Below are 24,259 nucleotides of genomic sequence, written 5' to 3'. Positions count from 1 at the left end.
TTTCTTCAGTTGTTGAATTGTCTGCACAACAATTAAAATAGGACTTCCTGAGTTAAAGCTCAGTTTTGTCCATCAGTGCTCAAAAAAGGAGAAAGACTTGCTATATGGTGTTCATGTAATTGCCTGCTCAATAAAAATTGATTAATATACAGATACCACTTGAGCTGCAACTCCTAGACAACTTTTGAGTGAGGCACAAAGAACTGTCACAACCACTTAAACAACTTGAAAATGTATTTGAGTAGGTTTTTAAAGTAGATTCTCCATATGCAACCTTAGTTGTCCTGGAACTCACTTTGTAGACAAAGCCGGCCTCAAAATGTGTGCTCTTACTGCCTCTGCCTTCTGAGTGCTGGGATCACAAGTGTATACCACAATGCCTGGCCCATTTATAGTTATTGTTTTGTTTATATTCTGTAATCTTCCTATAATTTTCACTGTATTAGGGGATTGAAAAGGCAAATTGTAGTGGAAAAATGTTCAAACTAAGAATTTAGCCTGGACAGTGGTGACACGTGTCTTTAACCCTAGCACTTGGGTGGCAGAGACAGGTGAATTTCCATGAGTTCAAGGCCAGCCGGGTCTACATAGCAAGGACAGGCTTCAAAGCTACATAGAGAAACCTGTGGGGGGGGGGAGGAAAGGGGATAATTTAGGATTTTGTTTGTTTTGAGATTTCGGGATTAGAACTAAGCTCACTTTTTCTTTATTCCTTCCATTTATTTATTTGGTTGGTTGGTTTTTAGAGACAGGGCTTTTCTGTGTAACCCTGGCTGTCCTGAAACTACCGTTGTAAACTAGGCTGGCCTAGGACTCAGAGATCCTCCTGCCTCTACCTCCCAAACGTTGGGTCTAAAGGCACGTGTCACCACTGTCCAGCCTAAGCTATTTTTCATAATTAGAATTTGACGTCCTTGACCCTCATACTCACATTAGTCCTAAGACCCATGAAGTGTGCGGATTGCACTTCAGAGTGGAAAAGACTGTGAGAACAAGTTGGAAGTACAGGTCTGCAATTTTCTGTTTATCGTTTAGTGTAAACAGCTGCCATAAGAAATCCTTACTTGTTTTGCTCAGTACTGTCTAAAAACCTATTTTGATTTGTTCCAAATAGTGAATTTGTGAAAACCCCAACAAAATATATAGACTATTTGAGATTGTTTTGCTTAGCTATTTTGTGACAAAGGATGGGTTCTTGTTATGTAGCCACTTGCCTTGTACTTTGTCATATAATTCTGGGTACATGAATGCAGATTTCTATAGAGACCAGAGGTGTTAGATCACCATCTAGAATTATTTTTTAAGATTTATTTATTTGTATTATAGTGTTCTGCCTGCATGTATGCATGCAAGCAAACCAGAAGAGGTCATTACAAACAGGTACTGGGAATTGAACTCAGGACCTCTGGAAGAGCAGCCAGTGCTCTTAACCTCCAATCCATCTCTCCAGCCCAGATCACCATCTATAATTATTTTACAAATATATAATTATTTTACAGAAGGGTATGAAATGAAGTAAGATTATGAATGTGACTGAGAATTTTTATTTTTTCAGACAAGGTCTTTACTGTATTTCTGGTTGGGCTGGAAATTACTATGTAGACATGCCTCTGATTTGCCCCCCCCACACACACACACCCTAGTTGCTGCCCAGCTTGTGAATAAGAATATTTATTTATGTGTAATTGTAGATAAGATGTTTCTTACTCCAAGTTTATACTTTTTTGATTGTTAGTAGGATTTTCCAGCACGTGAACCTTTCAGATGGTTTACAGTTCCAATCCTTTGAATGCCTTTTGAAGCAGACATTACCATTCCTATAGTGTAAACAGCAAAGCTGATGCTGGCAATGTTAAATAGTTAATACAAATTGATTGTGTTCTTTTCATTTTATTACAATGGACATTTTACTCCCAAAGTAAATTAAGAATAATTGCTCAATTATTTTAAAGATTTTTTTGGGGGGTGGGGGTAGGGTTTTGAGACAGGGTTTCTTTGTAGCTTTGGAACCTGTCCTGGGACTTGCTCTGTAGACCAGGATGGCCTCAAACTCACAGAGATCCACCTGCCTCTGCTTCACAAGTGCTGGGATGAAAGGTGTGTGCCACCACAGCCCCACTAAAGAATATTTTTAAGGGGCTAGAAAAATGACTCAACAGTTGAGCACTGTCTGCTCTTCCAGAGGGCTTGAGTTGGGGTCTAGCATCCACATTGATAACTCACAATCAAATGTAGTTCCAGTTCCAGGGTATCTGACTCTTTCTTTTGGTCTCTGAGGGTATTCTGTACACATGGTGCATAGACATACATGCTAAATACCTATGCACATAAAAAATTACTTGAAAAAATACTTTTGTTTCTTTTATTTTTATTTATTTGAAACAGGGTTTCTCTGTAGCTTTGGAGTCTGTCCTGGAACTAGCTCTTGTAGACCAGGCTGGTTTCGAACTCACAGAGATCTGCCTGCCTTTGCCTCCTGAGTGCTAGGATTAAAGGCTTGTGCCACTACTGCCTGGCCTTTAAATACTTTTAAAATAATGAGAAAATTAGGGTGGGAACTTGGTTCAGTTGGTAAAGTGTTTGCAAGCGTAAAGATCTGAGTTTAGGGCTAAAGAAATGGCTCAGTGGTTAAGGGTATATTTGATTCTTGTACAGGACTTAAGTTTGATTCCCAGCACCCGCAACAGGAAGCTCACAACTGCCTGGAACTCCAGTCTTAAGGACTCAACACCTCTGACTTCCTTGGTCATGTACACAGAAACACACACATTCACCGTGTGTGTGTGTGTGTGTGTGTGTGTGTGTGTGTGTGTGTGTGAAAGAGAGAGAGAGTGTGTGTGTGTTTAGATCCCCAATAACCACATAAAAGCTGAGTACATCCTATCTATAATCCTAGGCAAAGACGGTGATAGATCCCTGGAGCTAATCGATGAGCTCTAAGAACAGGGTCAAAAACAGGAGGGGGGGGGGGTTAAAGAGATTGCTCAACAGGTAAAAGAGTGCTTTGTTGTGCTAGAGCAACCTGCAGGTGACCCCATTGCCTGGCCTCTGCCTGTAGGCTACTGACACTGAAGTGGGTAGTGGCACAGAAAAAAAAAAAAAAAGAAAGAAAAAGTGCTTTGTTGTCAAGCCTGATGATCTGAGTTTGACCTCATTGTTGTGGGATATTAGTACGCTGTGTGAAAATGTATTGCTGTGATACATTTGTGTACTGGCTTAAAAAGTAAGCTGAAGGGCCAATAGCTAGAAAGAGGTTAAGCAAGACTTTTGGGGACAGAGAGGGCAGGGTTGCCAGACAGGTAGGAAACAGGAAGTGCAAAATGAAAGAGAGGTAATGCCATGTAACATAATCTAAATTAAAATAAATTGGTAATAAAAGTTTTAAGAGCTAGTGGGACAAGCCTAAACTAAAGCCAAGCATTCGTAATAATAATTCCCTATGTCATGATTTGGGGGTTGGTGGTCCAAGAAAGTAGGGGTGGAAGGAGAGGAGAGACTCCCACAAGTTATTCTCTGACCTCCACATGCGCATATACACACACACACAAATATGTTCTCATATACAAATAAATAATGAGAGTATATCTGTTATGGTGTTTTTGTCAAGATTGGTTTATTAGAGGAATTCTCAATATTCGTTTGTTGGATTATGATTGACAGTGACTATGATTAATTTTACATTAATCAAAAGTATATTTTTCTGCATATATTTGTTATGGTAATACCAATTAAAGAAATAATCAACTATCAGTGGTGGCACACACCTTTAATCCCAGCACTGGGGAGGCAGAGGTAGGTAGATCTCTGTTCCAGGACAGCCAGGTTACACAGAGACACACTGTCTTGGGGAAAGAAAGAATTCAGGAGATAGGACCAATTTTTGTAGGGAAACTACATAAATTATGTATGGACCTTTTGAGGACAAAATCCTTTATTACTGAGTGCTATGACAACTGTTTAACCACCTTATGTCTGTTTCATGGTTTACCAAATTATTTTTGATTATGGTTTCATAAAGATGAATTATGTTACATACAGTACTGAACCCATTTATCATGGTCTGATGGAAATCCCTCTTAACTAGCTAGTGTAGCTAGTTCATTTTATATGGGTGCACATAATCCATGCTATGAGGCATCATAATTTATTATACTGTTTAAATTGTGGGCATTTATTTTGCACTTATTTATGTTTACAATAGCCCTGTACAAACACTTTGTGTACCCTGCTACTTTTGTTTCTTTGGGATGGATCTTAGGACTGGAATTGTTGAGTCTCTTTTCTTTTAATTGAACTAGAGTCTCGTGTGTCCCAAGCTGGGTTCAAACTTGCCATGTGGCCAAGGATAGCTTTAAATTTCTGATCACCCTGCCTACACTTGTCAAATGCTGAGGTGTGCCGGGCTGTGGTGGCACACGCCTTAATACCAGCACTCGGGAGGCAGAGGCAGGCAGATCTCTGAGTTCTAGGCCAGCCTGGTCTACAAGAGCTAGTGCCAGGACAGGCTCCAAAGCTACAGAGAAACCCTGTCTCGAAAAATTAAATAAAAAAAAAAAAAACCATGCTGAGGTGACAAGCATAAGCCACCATATCTGATTTATGTGGTGTTGAGAATCAAACCCAGGGCTTCATACTACTGCTAGTCAAGCGCTCTACCAACTGAGCTATGAACAACTTAGGTCTTGTATTGTTTTTCTTTTAATGGCTGTTACCAGCGTTTTTTCCATAAAGGGTATGTCTTGCTTGGTCCACTAGTGTATAATTTTTCCTTGTATGTCTTTGATAGTATTAACCCCTTTTTTCTATTTTCATTTGCTTGTTTTATTTTTGTTTGTTTTTTGAGACAGGATCTGTCTACATAGCCCTGGCTGTCCTGGAACTCATTATATAGGTCAGGCTGACCTCCAACTCACAGAGATCCTTCGGTCTCTGCCTTCTGAGTGCTGGGATTTAAGGTGCACACCACCAAGCACTGCTTAATACTCTTTTAAAGTTTTACCATTCTGGTGAATGTAAATTGATATGTAGGCTCTTGGTTTATCTTTGTCACTTGGAAGTTTGTACATATTGCCTTACGGTTTTTAACTTTGCATCTGTTGGGAGTTATATGTTCATCTTCTTGGGTAGTTTGCACAATGAGTAATTTGGTTTTTCTGACCACTTGGAAGACCTGTAAGTAATTTCATCTGCATATAGGAAGCTGGTGAGTTAGACTTACCCTCTTCACACTCACCTGCAACCCCACTCCAGTGATCAAAGAGGGCTTTGCATAGAGTACAGGGAAAAAGACCAAGAAGCTGTTCGTTGTTTTTCTACCCCAGAAGAAAGTTAACACCAGCTTGCCTTCATTTTTTTTTTAAGATTAATTTTCGTTTTATGTTTATGGGTATTTTGCCTTAATATATCTATTCACTGTCTGGGAACAGTGTCCATGGAGGACAGAAGGTGTCATAACCTCTGGCACTAGAGTTACTGTGGGCTATCATGTGGGTGCTGGGACAAGTTCTCTGCAAGAGCAGTAATTGCCTTTAACTGCTGCTGCATACATTGGCCTTTAAGAAACAAAAGCAAACCTGAACCAAAAAGGCAGACTAAGTCCTTCCTACCAAAGCATGCGTTCTTGGTTGCTTGGTAAAGAACTAACAGCCTGCTTGCTGTCTGTATCTGCTCCTCCATAGTCAGAGAGGAGTCAGCTTCTCTGCCAGCACAGGTCTGTGAATCAGAAAACAACCAAAGTGTAGCAACAGGAAGAATATAAACTAAAACTGACACAGGCTCCCAACCAAACAGCTACTAGAAGAGGAGAGTTGGGAAAAATAAGTTTAACACAAGATTAAAAATGCATTATTGATTGGTGCAAACCTGGTGCCAGAAATCATTAATTTGTTAACCAAATACAGTATCAGTACTTAAATTGAAGTAGAATGGTCATGCACAGACTTAATTACCTGGAAAATCTAGCAGATAAACTTTAAGTAAAAAAAGTAAAATTAATATTTTGAGCCTATAACCAGAAGACTCTAAGTGTAGAAAGAAAAAGGAACAATGGAAAACAGACCATAATTTTAAAAGTTCTTGTTTTGTCATTTTTTTGCTTTTGCTTTTCGACAGGATTTCACTATGTAGCCCTGGCTGTCCTGGAACTTGCTCTGTAGACCAGGTTGACCTCAAACTCAGAGATCTACCTTTCTCTGCCTCCCAAGTGATGGAATTAAAGATGTGCGCCACCATGCCCAACCCAAAAAGAAAAGAAATTTAAGTGAAAAAAAACTTAAATTTACAGGTTCACAACCACTTTTGAGTTAGAGTTAACACCCACTTTATGAGATGAAGCCCATACCAGGCAAAGAACCTGAGTAGATGGGTCATGGGCCTTTGGAAGAAACCTATTAAAATTATTCTTCTAATGAACGTAGCAATAAAATGATTCCAAATGACACACTGCTATCTACGTAGAGCAGAGCATCACTCAACCTACACCAGAGAAGTTACCATACCTGGAGAGATTTTTGGAATGCCCAGTCCTGAATGGGATGTCTTTATTGGACCTCTTCCCTCAAAGCTCAGGGATCTAAATGGAAGAAGGGGCAGATGGTTGTAAGAGCTGGAGTGCTAGATGATTTTAAGGAAACATCATTTTTCAGACACAGCAGTGCAAATGCACATATGATCTCACAAAGATAAGCCTACAAAAGCTCAAGCCTGACAAAATCCCAACACAGGAGAAGTGGGCACAAAGTCCCATCCCAAACTAAGAAGTTGTTTGCAAATGATAGGTGCTGGGAGAGGGGTGACGATGTAGGTGTATCAACCACACTTCAGGGCAAGCCCCATAGTCAGGAGTAATTAATTGGCCAGCACAATCAGGCTCCTTGGTTTTCAGTGGCTTTTTGTTTGTTTGTTTGTTTTTAAGAGAAAATAGGAAGTTTGGGAAAAGATGGTAGGGAGGATACGGGAAGAGTTTGGAGATGGGAAAGAATAAGGCCCATGCCTTTAGTCCCAGACCCCTGAAGGCAGAGGCAGGTGAATTTCTGTGAGTTCAAAACTGGCCAATCCATGCAGTGTTCCAGGAAAGCTGGAGCTATATAGTGAGACTGTGTCTCAAAAAAAGATAATATTCTAGGAGTTTTTTGCACAGTCCTAATCAACAGCTCAAAAGAGGGCTTCTCATGCCTGTTTTGGGGTTTATGTTTGATTGTCCAAGAGACTCCCAAAACATAGGCTATTGTTTAAAACACCATGCACTTCAGACACAGGGCCCAAAGTACCTTGAGCTGGATATAACCTAAAATCTGTTTCCCTAGGACTATCTTTCATGGTATCGGGTGCCATGTAAGCTTCCAGAGGAGGGAACAACCAACACTACTACCCAGCTGTGATGCTTATGAACCACAACCATGACCAGCATGGCACAATAACCCTAATGATACAGTTGTGGCATGCAAACATTGGCAGTAACTAACAGCTCTCTAATTGGACTTTCCGTATTCAACAATATGGAAATTATACCTGGTATTGGAAACCTAGCCACTACATGGGGCTAGTGAATTCATGGATTCTGGAGGAGAACCTATAGCCTCTACTTTACTAAACCAGCATAATCAATCCCTAACTACATTCTAAAGTTTTGTCCATAAAGCCACATAGAAGTGCAGTCCTTGCCCCTTGTCAAGGAAAATTCTCTTTGCATTACAGAAAACTATAACCAATCAAATGTGAAGCTCAGTCCCAACTGGTACATCTCCAACACAACTCTTGGACCTTAGACTCAGGGGTAATTGTGGAAGAAAGGATGGAAAGATTGTAAAAGCCAGAGGAATAGGGTGTTTTGCTGTAAAATGTGTCTCTTAGGAAAGTCAGAAACCACACCCATTAAGTCTCACCAACAGCAGCTAACGGAGTATACCAATAGATATGCTAATGTGGAAAGGAGACCACTCAGGAGGCCTCAGCCTTACACAAAGAACTACTGACAACCAAGGAACACTGAGAGCAGGCAGATAGTCTTCCCCAGGGAGGAGCACACCAATTGGTTATCCAGTATCAAATGGTCAGTCCTGAAAACATACAAGTTTCATCATACAGACTGAGCAAGTTGTATTACATTAGGAATACATGTAATATATGTATGTATGTAACAATAATGAAAAAGAGGCCATGAATTTGAAAGCAAGAAAGTATATATGGAAGGGTTTGGAGATATTAAAGAGAAGGGGAGAAATGATGTAATTATGTATATGTATATATACAGTATGACATTCTCAAAGAATAAATTCTAAAGAATTACAAGTTTAAAGAGTAAGTGGTGGTGGCACATGCCTTTAATCCCAGCACTGGGCTGGGAGGCAGAGGTAGGCAGATTTAAGAGTCTGAGGCTAGCCTGGGCTACAGAGCAGGTTCCAGGACAGCCAGCTCTACATAGGGAAAACTTAAAGAAAAAAAAAGGTTGGGGGCATGCTTAATTTTAAGCAGAAATTGGTGGTAGTGATAATAGTAATTGACGGGTATTAAGTGATTATTTGGAAACCAGTTCTCTCTGACCACTTGGGGCTCATGATTGAAAGTTCTAGATCACATGTGTGCACCACTCTATTTGACTTATTTTGTTTTTTTGAAGGAAAAATTTGTAAGATTGGTTAAAACAATGGTCAAATTAGTAAAAAAAAAAAAAAGTATGTTGATACTGTTAAAAGAAGTATCATTAACTATGTTTTCCTTTGTTTCTCTTCAGATTAAAGCTAAAAATTATGACAAGGTTGAAAAGGTAAGTTCTCTTAAATATATTTTGAAATTTAAGAGTTTCTATATGACTAATATGGTAAATAAATATAGTAAAACAATTTTAAGTTATTGACTCCAGTTATAAGCTTCACTTAGAAACTTAACTATTCCTTAGCTGTCAAGAAATATAAATTAAAGCTACTTTGAAATTCTAATTCATTCCTGTCAGATGACTAACACCAAGAAAAAGATGTCAATAAATCCTGTTGAAAATGAGAAAAGAGAATGGTTAAGTACCATTGTTAGTGGGGTGTAAAGTAGTGCAGCCCAGTGGAAATCAGTGTGGAGGTTTCTCAAAGAATGAGAAGCAGGAGCCAGGACTGCTGATCAGTCTCCAGGACTGCATAAAAGCCAGACACTGAACTGGGCGATGGTGGCGCACACCTTTAATCCCAACACTTGGGAGGCAGAAGCAGATGGATCTCTGTGAGTTTGAGGTCTATAGAGAGAGTTCCGGGACAGGCTCCAAAGCTACACCAAGAAACCCTGTCTCGATAAAACAAAAAAACACAGACATTGTAATGCACACCTATAATCCCAGCCTTTGGGAAGTGGAGGCAGAATTGGAAAGTCATTTTTAGTACATAGCCTGGGTAACATGATCTCAAACAGCAGCAAGGTATGTAGTATATAAGTTTTAATCTTATCATGTGGGTCTCTGAGTTTGAGGCTAACCTATTCTACATAGGGAGTTCCTGAACAGCCAGGGATACATAATGAGACTGACTCAGAAACCAATAAATATCTGTTATGTGACCCAGCTATATCACACTTGGGCATATACTCAAAGGACTCTGAATCCTACAATAGAGACATATGCACATCCATGTTTATTGCTGTACTGTTCACAGCAGAAGTGGAACCAGCCTAGATGTCCATCAACAGATGAATGGATAAAGAAAATACAGTAATATACATAGCGAAATCATTACATTTGCAAGAAAGTAGATGAAACTAGATATCACATGTTAAAAAAAAATAAACCAGACTCATACTGCATTTTTCTCTCATGGGGATTCTAGACATGGTTGTGTGGGCAGGTGTGTATGAGAAAGGGAGAATTAGAAAGGGGCCGAGAGAGAAGAGGAAAAAGGAAAAAGAAAAGTAAGTGTGTGGCATACACTGGCCATGAGAGCAGAGGGGAGCTATTGAGAGGAAGGGAACCTGCAAGAATACCGGGAGATGGGGAGGGATGAGGGACCAGTGTCAACAAGAGCAAAATATGAAAATGCCTCAATGAAATTCCTTTCATATGCTAATTTAAACTGAAGAAAAGTTTAGAAAAGAAAAATTATTATATTTGTTTACTTATTTACTTATGGTTCTGGGGAGAAGAAAATGACTATACTTGACAAATTCATAAGCATGATTTTAATTGTCTAAACTGAAAGGAGGGGATTGCATTTGCCTTTTACAAAAATTTTAAAGAGCTTTTTATTAAATGTGTATAGTGTTTTTGCCTGTGTGTGTGTACATACTATATACACACATTTGTATACCATATGCATGTCTGGTGCCCACAGAAGTGGGCATCTGAACCCTGGAACTAGAGTTACAAATGGTTATGAGCAAACCTAGGCCCTCAGTCAGTGCTCTTAACCACAGAGCCATCTATCTATTTATAAGAAAAGTAATTTCTGAAAAGACCTGACTTTGTTTTTAATATGCTATTTCATTTATGCAAATATGAAATTGATTTAACTGGATGCTGATACTATTTTCTTATATTTAAAGCTATTTCAAAGATGCCTTATGAAGGTTTTGCACATTGATTTATGGAAATGTTATCTTTCATACGTCAGAGAAACCAAGGGTAAACTGCCAAGTTACAAGTAAGTAAAATCATGGTCTTCAGAATGCATGTGGAAGGCAGGTGGTGGTGGTGCACACCTTTTATCCGAGTGCCAGGAAACCGAGGCAAGTGGATCTCTGGGAGTTTGAGGCCAGCCTAGTCTACAGATTGAGTTTCAGGACAGGCAGGGTTACACAGAAAAACTGTAGTGTGTGTGTGTGTGTGTGTGTGTGTGTGCACGCGCATGCGCGCGTGAGCGTGTTAGAGGTTGGATGTTGTCTCTAGACACACATTTTTACATGACTCATACTATCTCTTGTCTCTGAGTGACAGATGGGAAGAAACCTAAGTATTTGAAAAGTCAGAATTCTCCAAGAAATCAGGAAAAGTGCAAGAAACTTCTTACTTAATGCTTGTCTCAGCACCATTCTTGGCAAGTTATATGGTATAAGTTATGTGTACCACTTAAGATGTCCGAGGCAGCTGCTTGGTAGTTAGTTGCCCACTATGACTCCTGCCTGCCTATCTTCACCGACTCTAACCTGATGTTCTCTGATGCATTTTGACAACAGTTTAGGTTTGGTTTTGGTTTTTGATTTTTTTTCTTTGTAGCTCAGAGTAATAGGGGTTCTTTCTATATAGCCTAGGCTGGCCTTGAATTTGCTGTTGCCCAGATTGGCCTTTAGGGTAATGCTCCTGCCTCAGCTTCCTGTGTCAATAACTTCTTGGGAAGTCATAAACCACCATACCCAGCTGATAACAAGTTTTTAAAACTTTTATTTTCATTTCAGAGAAAAAATGGCTCAAGCTTATGACTTTGCACTGGATAAAATTGGAATGGAAATTATGTCTTATCAGGTAGAGTTCATAGTTTTAAATATGGAAATGTAGCTCAGAGGTAGAGTACTTACACAGTGTGCAGGAGACGTGGGTATGTGCTAAAATGTGAAAATAATAAAAAATATATTAATGTTTTGTTTTATTTCTTAGATTTGGGTGGATTACATCAATTTCTTAAAAGGCGTGTAAGTATTGCTTTCATTTTTAATATATAAACAATTGATTTGGCTATAATAATAATACAATTAATGGTATTTCTTACCCAACTTCAGGGAAGCTGTCGGGTCTTATGCAGAAAATCAGAGAATAACTGCTGTCCGGAGAGTTTATCAACGAGGTTGTGTTAATCCAATGATCAACATTGAACAGCTTTGGAGAGACTACAACAAGTACGAAGAGGTAAGTTAACCCAGAGTTTATTACAAACTAACATTTTCCTTTGTTTTTTGTTTGTTTGTTTATTTGTTTTTGGTTTGTTTTTGAGAGAGGGTTTCTCTCCATAACACAGAGATCCACCTGCCCCTGCCTCCCTAGTGCTGGAATTAAAGGCATGTGCCACGATTGCCCAGCTCAAACTGGTCATTTTAATTAAATTTAGGGAATGTAGCCTTCTAGTCCGGTGCCTGAATGTTAGTGCTACACAATGTGTCCTCCTGCTATTGGAATTGATTTTGCTGCACTATGGATTAAACCCTGAGTTTTATTCATCTGAGGGAATTGCCCTATGATGGAGCTATATACTCCTAGACACATTGTTTTATATTGATTCCAATAAATAATTTATATTTTTATAGTTCTGCAGTAACATTAATGTGCAAGTATTTCTGTGAAATATTGGTTTCAAATCCTTTTGATCCCTACCAAGAAATGTATAGCTGGGTAGGTCTATTTGCAGTTTTTTAAAGAAATCTCTGTATTAACATTTGAATTAATTTATGCTCCCACCAGTAGTGTATAATTGTTCCTTTTGTCCACATCCTTGAGAGCAGTTATGATTTGTTTGCTCAATGACTGCTTTGACTAGATAAGATAGAATCTCATGATTTCATGTCTACTAGAGAGCAACAGTAGATCAGGTTGTCTCAAATTCAAATCTCAAATTCAAAGAGGTTTGCCTGTCTCTGTTTTCCAAGTACTGGGATTAAAGGCGAACACCACCACCGGCTAAAAATTTTTTATAATTTTAATTTTCCTGTTGTGATTTATATGTTACAGTGTATTTCTGAGTGTGTGTGTGTGTGTTTTAATTTTTGCTTGTGTATGTATGGATATTTTGACTACATGAATGTCTTATACACTGCTTATATGTCTGGTGCTCCAAGAGACCTGAAGAAGCATTGGATTCTCTGGAACTGGAGTTACAGATAGTTGTGAGCTACCATGTGGGTGTTGGGAATCAAACCCAAGTGCTTTCACCTACTAAAGCCATCATGCGTGCTAGTCAAATTTTTTTCCCCTACGCCTAATATATAGTTTAGTGATAGAGTGTTTGTCTAGTTGCCTTGTATGCAGGAGACTATGGGTTTAGTCTGCAGAACTGTTAAGGAAAAAAAAAGGAAAGAAAAGAAAAAGCAATTAATAATAATAATTTTTTTCTTCAGGGTATCAATATTCATTTAGCTAAAAAAATGATTGAAGATCGGAGTAGAGACTACATGAATGCTCGACGTGTAGCAAAGGTATGAAATTCTATCAGGCTACTTAATTTAATGTCCTAAATCATTAAAATAATTAGCAAGTTTTCCTATCTGATGTTACTCTTGATATTTTCAATTTTGTCTTTTTGGAGATAGGATCTATAGCAATGGCTGTCCTGGAACTCATTAAGCAAACCAGGCTGGCCTCATACTTAAAGGAATCAATTTGCCTCTGTCTCTTGAGTGTTAGAATTAAAGGCCTGGCAAAATGATATAGTTAAATTGAAATAACATATTATATTTGGAAAAATTTTTTTTACCTTTGTTTGTTGGGGGGTGTTACTAGGCATCACTAACCCAGTGTGTGTATTTGTTACAGGGCATCATCCAACCTGGGGATTCACAGAAGTGTTCTAATACTAAGTTACATCCCAGTCATAAAAGTTCTTTTTTTGTGTTTGTTTCTGAAATAGAGTCTAGCTATGTAGTTCTGATTGACCTGATACTATATAGCTCAGCTGCCCTCAAATTAGTGGCATTCTTTCTGTATCAGCTTCCCAAGTGCTAGAATTATAGACTGGAGCTTCCAGGCCTAGGCAGAAATATTTTTCAAAGCAGAGAAGTTTTACATAGAATTATTGAATTAGTTGATATCCTTCCTTCATATTTGCTTATCTGAATATTGTGTTACTCTGTATTCAGAGTGTTATAAAATAACATAGCTCTCTGGGACAGATTTTGTGCTGTGTACATCATACCTTTCTGTTCATTGGAAAAATAGCCAAATAGTACAAACTATTAGCTTCTCCAAAGGTGGCAATAACAATACTCCCGAACCTCCACTTGTATTATGTCTTACACCATCCATCCTGCAGAGGGACCCTCCTACATTGCCCGTAGAGATAGCCCCTGGGTATTCTATTCATCATTCCTAGGAATCTGGTTTCGGGTGCTAACACTCTGTTATGTCTTTCCTTACTTTGGGCTTTTGTCTTGTTGTTTTTGGATGTTGTTTGATTTCTGCCTTTTGAGACAGTGTCTCATGTAGTCCAGGTTGGCTTCAAACTCACTATGTCTCTGAAGATAACCTTGAATTCTAAAATCATATTAACTAAGTGATATTAGATATAGGAGAGTAAACATTTTAAACAAAGTATTTTAGACTGATCAACTTGCCCCTCATATATCTGAGTTGTTCTAGGCTCATCAAAAATCTGTAAATGTTTGCTTAGGAATATGAGACAGTAATGAAAGGCTTAGATCGCAATGCTCCGTCAGTGCCTCCTCAGAACACTCCTCAAGAAGCTCAGCAAGTAGACATGTGGAAGAAGTACATCCAGTGGGAGAAGAGTAACCCCCTCCGTACTGAGGACCAGACCCTTATAACAAAAAGAGGTAACAAGAGTAACCCTCGTGGGCCTCCTACTACATGATTTTAACCTCATGGATTGCCTCAAACCTGCTCCTGCTTCTCCTGCCCACCACTTCAGGCTCTTACTAGCTTAGCTTTCTGAGTCACAGGAATGTACGACCATGCCCTAATGAGGCTTTGCTTTTTATTCCTAAATCTTTGTTTTTCCACTTGTGGTTTTTCGTTCAAAATCATGTCTATAGATCTATTGTCATGTTCACCTACCCCTTGTTTTATTATATCTAATCTGCTGTTGAGTTAATATAGCAAATTATTGAGGGCTGGAGAGATGGCTCAGCGGTTTAAGAGCATTGCCTGCTTTTCCAAAGGTCCTGAGTTCAATTCCTGGCAACCACATGGTGGCTCACAGCCATCTGTAATGAGATCTGGTGCCCTCTTCTGGCCTGCAGAATATTGTGTACAAGATAAATAAATAAATTATTAAAAATATATATAGCAAATTATTCATTTTATGTACTATAAATTTTAGTTTTATGAATTTCCATTTAATTTTTTTTTTAATTTTAGTTTTTCAAGACAGTTTCCCAATAGCTATGAAGCCAGTCCTGTAACTTGATCTGTAGATCAGGCTGTCCTCAAACTCAAAGAGATTCGCCTGCTTCTGCTTTCCAAGTGCTGGGCTTAAAGGCGGACACCACCACTACCTGGCTAAAATTTTTTATAATTTTAATTTTTCTGTTACAATTTATGTGTTACGGTGTATTTCTAAGTGTGTGTGTGTGTGTGTGTGTGTGTGTGTGTGTGTGTGTGTGTGTTTTAATTTTTGCATGTGTGTATTACTTATTGTTCATTTGGACAATATGAATCTCACTGTTGCCCCTTACCCAATCTACTTTAATTTCTGCAGTATAACTTTATTCTGCAGTACAACTTAATATTCAGTTTTTTGCTATTATTTTTTTGCAGGGGTGTTTTGTTTTACTTTACTTATATAACATATATATATATATATATATATATATATATATATGACAACATACACACGTAGATACACATGGAGATAAAGAAGTAGCAGGGATTGAACCCAAGGCCTTGTGTATTTGTACATGCTTAGAATATGCTCTATCACAGAAATAGAACTTCTGTCTTCAGTTTACAATTTTTAATTTCAGAAGCGTTAGACTTCTACTAACTACTGTTACTACTGGATTGCAATTTCACTGAATTTTTCAATTTTGTAGGCTCATTCACCTGCAGGGCTTTATAAATACTGTTTCTTTGTTTACATCTATTTTGGGGCAGTGGGGACAAACCTAGAACACATGCATGGCAGACAAGAACTTTACCAGAGTCACATCCTTGGTAACCTCTGCCAATGTCTACCCACCCTCTCCTCTGTCCCACTTACTTCTCACTGACCAGCTCTGCCCCTTTGGTCTCCAGATGCCAGTCACTCAGTAAAGTCACTTACCTTTCTTTCTTTGTGTGTGTGTGTGTGTGTGTGTGTGTATGTGTGTGTGTGTGTGTGTGTGTGTGTACATGTATGGTAGTCAGAGGAGTGGTTTTTTGAGACAGAGTTTTGCTGTGGGACAATGATCTTGTACCCTGTAAAGATTTGTTTGTTGTATTGGTTTAATAAAATGCCGATTGACCAGTAGCTAGGCAGGAAGTATAGGCAGGGCAACAGGAGAATTCTGGGAAGAGGAAAGGCTGAGTCTGCAGAGGAAGCAACATGAGAATGCCTCACTGATAAAGGTACCAAGCCATGTGGCTAACACATACAAGAATTTTGGGTTACTGTAAGATGTAAGAATTAGGTAATAGCCGGGCGATGGTGGCGCACGCCTTTAATCCCAGCACTCGGGAGGCAGAGGCAGGCAGATCTCTGTGAGTTCGAGACCAGCCTAGTCTACAAAGCTAGTGCCAGGACAGGCTCCAAAGCCACAGAGAAACCCTGCCTCGAAAAACCAAAAAAGTAAATAAATAAATAAAAAGAATTAGGTAATAAGAAAGCCTGAGCTGCTAGGCCAGCCAGTTTATAATTAATATAGACTTCTGTGTGTTTCTTTGGGACTAAATGGCTGCGGAACTGGGCAGGACATTCTCTGTGTATCAGTCCTAGCTGTCCTAGAATTAGCTCTTGTAGACCAGACTGGCCTCACACTCACAGAACTCTGCCTAGCTCTGCCTCCTGAGTGCTGAAATTAAAGGCGTGCACCACCTGGTACCATAGCCTTTGTCCTTCTTGACTGTTGGAAGTTTTGTTCACTTTTGCACTGCTGGTGCCTTTCTCTCCTTCCAGCATCTAGTTGTCCCAGTAGATAGTAACTTGGTGAACAGTGGACAAATCAGCCTCTGGAGGTCCTGCTTTATTTCAAATCAGCATTCATTGTTAAAGACCATGTCTGAGTCTAATAATCTCGTGTGTGCTTGTAGTGATATTGTTGTTAGTTCTTTTTATCTTAATTGAGTTTTTTGTGCTTGTCTTCCCTTAGTCATGTTTGCTTATGAACAGTGCCTGCTTGTTCTGGGCCATCACCCTGATATTTGGTACGAAGCTGCCCAGTATCTGGAGCAGTCAAGTAAGCTGCTTGCGGAAAAAGGGGTGCGTATCCTTCCCCATCCTCCTTCCTTTTGTTTCTTTGCTCTAGCAATAAGATCTACTGGAAAAATTATAACACCAATTTTAGTAATAAAGTGTTGAAGGAGCGGCAGGGTTGCGTTCCGGCAGCCCTGGCTTCCACATGGCTAGCTTTACCGGAAATAATTACATGGACACTGTATTCTTTTAAACACTGCTTGGCCCATTTCTATCTAGCCTCTCCTAGGCTAATTCTCACATATTAATCTAGCCCATTTCTAATCATCTGTATAGCACCGCTAGGTGCGCTTACCAGGAAGATTCTAGCCTACGGCCATCCTGGGTCGGAGCTTCATCATGTGTGCCTCAGAGAGCAGAGCTATCGCTTCTCTGAGCTCACTTCCTCTTCCTCCCAGCATTCTGTTCTGTTTACTCCACCCACCTATGTTCTAACCAATAAAATGGGCCAGGCCAGTTTCTTTATTAGCCAATGACCTTCCTCCATCAATAAAGTATAAATTTTGTCTAGGTTTAAACAAACATACATACACATACACCCATGCATAACATTAAATAGCAGAAGGGGAGCTATTTGGGAAGTGGGGAGGAGAGACTAGACGAGATAGTGGTATACTCTCAGGAAAATACAGTGGTGGATTTGTGTGTGTGTGTCTATATAAATGAAAATGTCATAATAAAACTCATTCTATTTGCTAAATTTATTAAAAGTTTATATATAAAAAGTATATGGTGACAATTTTAATCTTATGTCAATATGAACTTTAGTAACACACATGATTATACTTCCTTAGAATTAAAATATGCTTGCTTTTAAAACTGTTCAAAGTGCTGTATCATTTAAAGAACTTGAATGGTTCTCCTATAGTTTAGAGTAATGGGGGCTAGAATGCATAACTGGGTAGTAGAGGCCCCTGGGCTCAAGCCCTAGAAACTCTTCATTGACCAGAGCAGGAAGAATACTTGATATTTTTTTCTTAAATGCAAATGTATATTTGGGTTTGTTTGTTTGTTTGTTTAGTGAGTACATTATAAAGTGGATACTGTCTCATTTTTACTTTCAATTAAAGTTTTTGAGGATGTACTTTGTTTTTCCTCTTAGGATATGAACAATGCCAAATTATTTAGTGATGAAGCTGCTAATATATATGAAAGAGCCATAAGCACTTTATTAAAGAAGAACATGCTCCTTTATTTTGCATATGCAGATTATGAAGAGGTGAGAAGAGTCAGAAGGTTTGGAACTATGCGTGCGCACGTGTGTGTGTGTGTGTGTGTGTGTGTGTGTGTGTGTGTGTGTTTGTCCCGTGCTGGCCTCAAACTTGTGGTTCTCCCTGAGCCTGCTGAATACTGGGACTACATCTAGTGCTTACAATTTTACTGCACGACTAAAAATTTTTTTTATTCCAGCTTCTTTTGCTTTTGTGGCCAGAAATGATAACCATAAACAGTTGTTAGTTTCAAGTTCATAAAAGTTTATGTGTAATATAGGTGTCATTGTGTGTGTTATGGGAACAGGAGTATAGTCTTCGGGCTCCTAAAGCTCAGAACTGCTCGTTAGTGAGTATATATTTATTATATTCACTTCTCTGCCACTTTAGAGTCGCATGAAGTATGAGAAGGTCCACAGTATATATAACAGACTTCTGGCAATTGAGGATATTGACCCCACCTTGGTGAGTAACCTCTAAGTCTGTTTTCCCCACCATCATACTCTGATTTAATTCATACACAATAAGATTCGTTGTTCTTATGTCTTAATAGATCATGGGACCCTCTATACAAAACACTGCTGGGCATCATGGCTCACATTTGTAATCTCAGTATTTGGGAAGTGGAGACAGAAGGATCAGGAGTTCAAGGTTATCTTTGACTACATAGTGAGTTTAAGGATAACCTGCATTTTATAAGGTTCTGCCTCAAAAACCAAATAAAAAAACAGAGCACTTCCATCGCCCCTGAAAAATCCCCTTCTGTGACCCTTTGTAGTCTGCCTGCCTCTGCCTCCCAAGTCCTGGGATTAAAAGCGTGCACTACCACCGCCTGGCTTGCTTTTCTTTTTCTTTTTTTTTTTTTTTAAGTATTTTATCGCAACAGTGGGATGAAATTTTGGTCACTGGGTTTGCCTCAGGGAGTCCAGGAGAAGGGAAGGAGCCGAATTGCGTGAACAGGGTTCCCAAGCTTGTTAGGGGAGATGGGGAGACAGTTAAGTGTTACACCTCCACTTTATTCTAGGAAGTAAGGGGAATATAAAGGCTGGGGACAGGGGCAGGGCATCACCTAATTTGCATTAAGAGGCACGCTCCTATCATAAGGCTCCTGATATGTGCAGCAAGGGAACCTTCCAGTGGGATCTATATGGAGTTCAAGCTAAAGCTAAGTCAGGCATAAGGTTTTAGAAACAGGCATCTGGTTTAGAGACAGCTTCAGATAAGGTCAGTCAGTCCTCCAGGCTCAGACACATCCTCCAGATAAGGCTAGGTAGAGAACAGGAATCTTTGCTGGGGGAAGAAGGGGTTCCATTTGTCGAGCTTGAGAAACCTGCTAGGCTGTGGCAGACTGTGACCTCTAACTAGCCAGCATTGTATTCCAACACCAGTAGGTATTAATATAAATACAAGAGAAGATTGATTACAGATTTGGCTCCTGAAGTAGCAGCCCTATGGTGCTGATGCTGTAACTAAGTTCAAAGCTGAGAACTTCAGACCAAAGAAACCCAAAGCTATAACTCATAGCTGGATATCAAAGCCTGAGGTCCCCAGATATTATCACTGGCTTAGGTCTTGGAGTGTGGCCTGGATTTTTGGTATCCTGGACAGGAGATAAACATGTCCCAGCTCTTAGAGGGAACAACCAATTGGGCTGTGCTTGTTCTCCCCCAGTCCTATCCTGCTGGACAGTGTCAGCCACATCGAAGACGTGCCTTCTAGTCCTCTCGGGCTTATGTGCTAACCATCTCTGGAAACCTTAATCTGGTCACTGAAAGTTATCTTTACTAAAAACCCATATTCTAGTTCACCCCTGGGCAGCCCTACAACAGTCCGCATTAACCAACTTTCGAGTGATTGTACTCCCACGTTAGATGCTAAGGGACATGTCATGTTCTTTCTGACGCACAGATGGCACTAAATTAGTTTGTGATAAATCATGTGACCAAGAGAGACAAAGGGATGAAAATTTGGTGCTTGAAAGGAAGTAGGAAGTAGCCCCTGAGTCTTTTGAACAAATAAGACTATTTGAACAAATAAGACTCTTGATTTTTTTTTTTCTTTCCTCCTTGGAATTTTCTTACAAGCTCTCAGAATTTTCCTCACGTAGCTTCCTTCATAAACCATGTCCCAACCTTAAGATATTGGAATTTTTATGGCATCTGTGTTGACTCCATAGATTGTTTTCAGTATTACCATTGTCTTCAGATCATCATTCTGCCTAGCCATGAACATACACATTTATCCATCTGCTTGTGTGTCTTCAATACAGTACATCAGTTTTTTCAAAAGTTTTCATAATAGAAGCCTTTCACCTCCTTGGTTAAGTTTCTTCCTAAGTATTTTGTGTTGTTTTTTAAAAAGTGGTTGTGAATGGGCTAGTGTTCCTAATCTCTTAGCAAGATTTTGCTAGTGTACAGATTTTTATGTTGGTTTTTGTATAGTTTGATGAAAATATTTATCAGATCCAATAGTTTTCTCATGGAATATTTAGTCTGTTTGTTTCTGTTTTGTTTTATTTTTTTTTTTTTTTTTTTTTTTTTTTTTGAGACTGGGTTTCTCTGTGTAGTTTTGGTGCCTGTCCTGGAACTAGCTCTGTAGATCAGGCTGGCCTCAAACTCACAGAGATCCGCCTGCTTCTTCCTCCCGAGTGATGGGATTAAAGGCGTGCGCCACCACACCCAGCAAGTAAGGGATAATTTGACTTTTCCTTTTTAAAATCTATTTCTTTTGCTTGTGTTTCTGCTCTAGCTAAGACTTCAGGTACTATATTGACTGATCATTGGAGAAAGTGAGTACTGAATCTTATTCCCGATTTTAGAGAAACTCCTTCTTTTCCCCCTTTATGATAATGTTGGCTCTAGGTTTCTTGCATATAGCCATTATGTTGAGATATATGCATTCGACTCCTGCTTTCTTCAGGGTTTTCATGATGACGAGTTTTATACCTTGTCAAAGGCTTTTCTGTATCTATTGAGATAATCATGTCCTTTTTGTCATTAAATGTATTTAGGTGCTGGATTACACTAACTGGTTGACATGTGATGAACCAAACTTTCATCTCTAGAATAAAGTCAACTTGATCATTGTGTGTGAACAGACATTTCATCCTAACCGCCTGGTCCCAAATAACCAACTCAGAGGCTATGAATGCTGGACGGTAGCTCAGACTTGTCACTAGCAAGCTCTTACATTTAAATTAACCCATATTTCTATTTATGATTTGCCACATGGCTCATGGCTTGTTAGCTCATATTTTATACATCCTGCTTGCTCGGCAACTGGCTGGCATCTCTCTTGACTTCACCCTCCTTCTTCCCATCATTCTCAGTTTGGCTTTCCCACCTAACTTCCTGCCCAGATACTAGCCTGTCAGCTTTTTATTAACCAATAAGAGTAATTCATATTCATAGTATAGAAAGGGATTTTATGTGTTTTTGAATTTGACTTGCAAGAATTTTATTGAGAATTTTTGCAGTGTGTTCATCAAGAAATTTGTTCTATATCTGTAGGGTTGGTTTTTGGTTGATTTTTTTTTCTGTTGTGCCTTATATTTTTGATTTCAGGGTTCTTTCCTCATTGGCTCTGTGGAATAGGTTGAAGAATCTTGCTTTCAGTTCTTTAAAGGTTTGGGAACATTCAGCAGTAAATCCATCTAAACCTGAACTTTTCTTGGTTAGGAGACTTTATTCTTCCTTCAGCCTCACTGACTATTATGAATCAGTTTATTGTTCATATGTTCTTAATTTTCGTAGGTCTTATGTGTCTAGGTTTTTAGTAATTTCTTCTGGAATTTTCTTTCTTACTTTCTTTTGGTTTTTCGAAACAAGGTTTCTCTGTAGTTTTGGAGCCTGTCCTGGAACTAGTTCTTGTAGACCAGGCTGGTCTAGAATCCGTCTGCCTCTGCCTCCCGAGTGCTGGGATTAAAGGCATGCACCACCACTGCCCTGTTCTTTTTTTTTTTTTTTTTTTTTGGTATGTTTTCAAAATATTTCCTAATGATTGTCTATCTTTATTGTATGTAATCTATTCAATAGCATCTCATTTTTCTTATCTAATTTTATTAATTTAGAACTTTTTCATTTTGGGCTAGTTTGGGTAGGGATTTATTAGTTTACTTTTATTTTCAAGAACCAGCTCTTTGTGGCTGGAGACACAGCTCATCAGTTACATGCACTAGCTGCCCTTGTAGAGGACCCAGCTTTGATTTCTAGAACCCACATGGAAGCTCACAATCACCTAGAACTTCAGTTCTAGGGGACCTGATGCCCTTTTCTGGCCTCTACAGGCACCAGACATGCATGTTGTCCCCCTCCATACTTGCAGGCTGAACACCATGCACATAAAATAAAGAAGTGTAAAAGAAAAACAATCTGCTTATTTGATTATATGTATTTTTCTTTTAGTTTCTATTTTATTTACTTCTGTCTTGATACTATCCTTCATCCCAGAATTTTTTTCTGCTTTTCTCTCTTCCCCCACTCTCTTTCTCTCAAATATAATGTGTGTGTGTTGATTATATATATTATATATATATTTCGTTAGGGTTTCTCTGTGTAACAGCCCTGGTTGTCCTGGAACCCTGTTTGTAGACCAGGCTGTCAAACTCAGAGATCTGCCTGCCTCTGCCTTCTGAGTGCTGGGATTACAAGTGTGGGCCACTACACCCAGCTGCTTTTCTTATCTGTTGATGATATTTTTTGCTTCATTGATTGATTGATTGTTTTAATTTTCAGCTTTTCTGTTTGTTCCTTTTCAGAATCTTAATTTCCTTGCTGAGTTTATCTTCCATGTTTTCAATTCTCTTCCAAATCATTGATATTCTATCCACTTTACTAAGTTTCTTGTCTAGGATCTGAATTGATTTCCTTACTTCATTCATCTGCTTACTTCATGACACCTTCTATGTGGGTGTTGATCCTTTTAAAAAGTGGGACTCTGGAATCTTGGCATTTAGCTATCTCATTGATTTTAGTCTGGTGTTGATGAAGTGTGAGGTTGTGGATGATCACAGTGACTTGTCTCATTGTTTGTGTTTTAAAGATGTAGACTATCTTCTGTTCTTTGGCACTCTCATACATGCAATCGATGCATCTTGACCATATGTACCTCGACTTCCCGCTCACTCCCACCAGGCACCCCCAACACAGCTTCTTATTGTCGTTTGTGTCTTCTCCTTTCCTTTTCCTTCCTTCCTGTTCCTCCTTCCCTTCTGTCTGACTCTCCTCTCTTTCTTTGTTATTGTTGTTGTTTTGGTTTTTTGAGACAGGGTTTCTCTGTAGCTTTGGAGCCTGTCCTAGAACTCACACTGTAGACCAGGCTGGCCTCAAACTCATGGAGATCCACCTGCCTCTACCTCCCGAGTGCTGGGATTAAAGGTGTGCACCAGCACCTGGCTTCTTTGTTGTTAGTAACATTAATAACCCATTGTGTCCAGTTGGTTCTGCCTGTTGAAATGCTGACTGCTTGTGTTGATTTGATCCTGTACTGGTAATGGTAGTTATAGGCAGCATTCCCCTTTGTTTTTTTTTTTTAGGCAGGGTCTTACTATGTATCCCTGGCTGTCCTGGAACTCAATATGTAGACTAGGTTAATCTTGAACATCTGCCTGCCTCTGCTTCCCAAATGCTGGGATTAAAGGTATGTGCCACTAGCCTGGCTTCTATGTCCCTCAACTTTTATATTCTTTCTGCCCCTCTTCCATAATGTTCTCTGAGTCTTGGGGGATAAGAGTTACTATAGATGGATGTCTCATTTAACATCAGCACTTTGGTTTTGTATTTTTTTTAATGTGTTTTGCTCATTGGTTGGTGGATATATCTCCCCTCCCCCAGAGATAATATCTTACTGTGAGCCCTTGGTTGGCCTGAATTTGCTATGTAGCCCATGCTGGCCACAAACTCCAGAGATCTGCCTGCCTTTGACTCTGGGGGGGTTGAGCTTAAAAGTGTATGTCACTATGCTCTACTCGTGTCCTCTAATTATTATTATTATTATTATTATTGGTTTTTTTTTTTTTTGAGACAGTGT

General features: G+C 39.2%; 1 protein-coding gene across 1 annotated transcript in view; it reads left to right on the top strand.

The window, feature by feature from the left end:
* Positions 1–24,259, top strand: part of Cstf3 (cleavage stimulation factor subunit 3) — an 87,908-nt gene that overhangs the window by 46,000 nt on the left and 17,649 nt on the right. Inside the window, exons 4-13 of the mRNA XM_050146945.1 lie at positions 8,732–8,764; positions 10,516–10,613; positions 11,365–11,431; positions 11,564–11,598; positions 11,686–11,812; positions 13,015–13,092; positions 14,283–14,445; positions 16,918–17,027; positions 18,124–18,240; positions 18,623–18,697. Coding sequence (XP_050002902.1) covers positions 8,732–8,764; positions 10,516–10,613; positions 11,365–11,431; positions 11,564–11,598; positions 11,686–11,812; positions 13,015–13,092; positions 14,283–14,445; positions 16,918–17,027; positions 18,124–18,240; positions 18,623–18,697 — 903 coding nt within the window. The remainder of the gene's footprint in view (positions 1–8,731; positions 8,765–10,515; positions 10,614–11,364; positions 11,432–11,563; positions 11,599–11,685; positions 11,813–13,014; positions 13,093–14,282; positions 14,446–16,917; positions 17,028–18,123; positions 18,241–18,622; positions 18,698–24,259) is intronic.

The sequence above is a fragment of the Alexandromys fortis genome, unplaced genomic scaffold (genome assembly GCF_014885135.2).
Source record: "Alexandromys fortis isolate MF-2015 unplaced genomic scaffold, M_Fortis_MF-2015_v1.1 scaffold_12, whole genome shotgun sequence".
Classification (NCBI taxonomy): Eukaryota; Metazoa; Chordata; class Mammalia; order Rodentia; family Cricetidae; genus Alexandromys; species Alexandromys fortis.
This window is presented reverse-complemented; position numbering and strand designations above follow the sequence as displayed.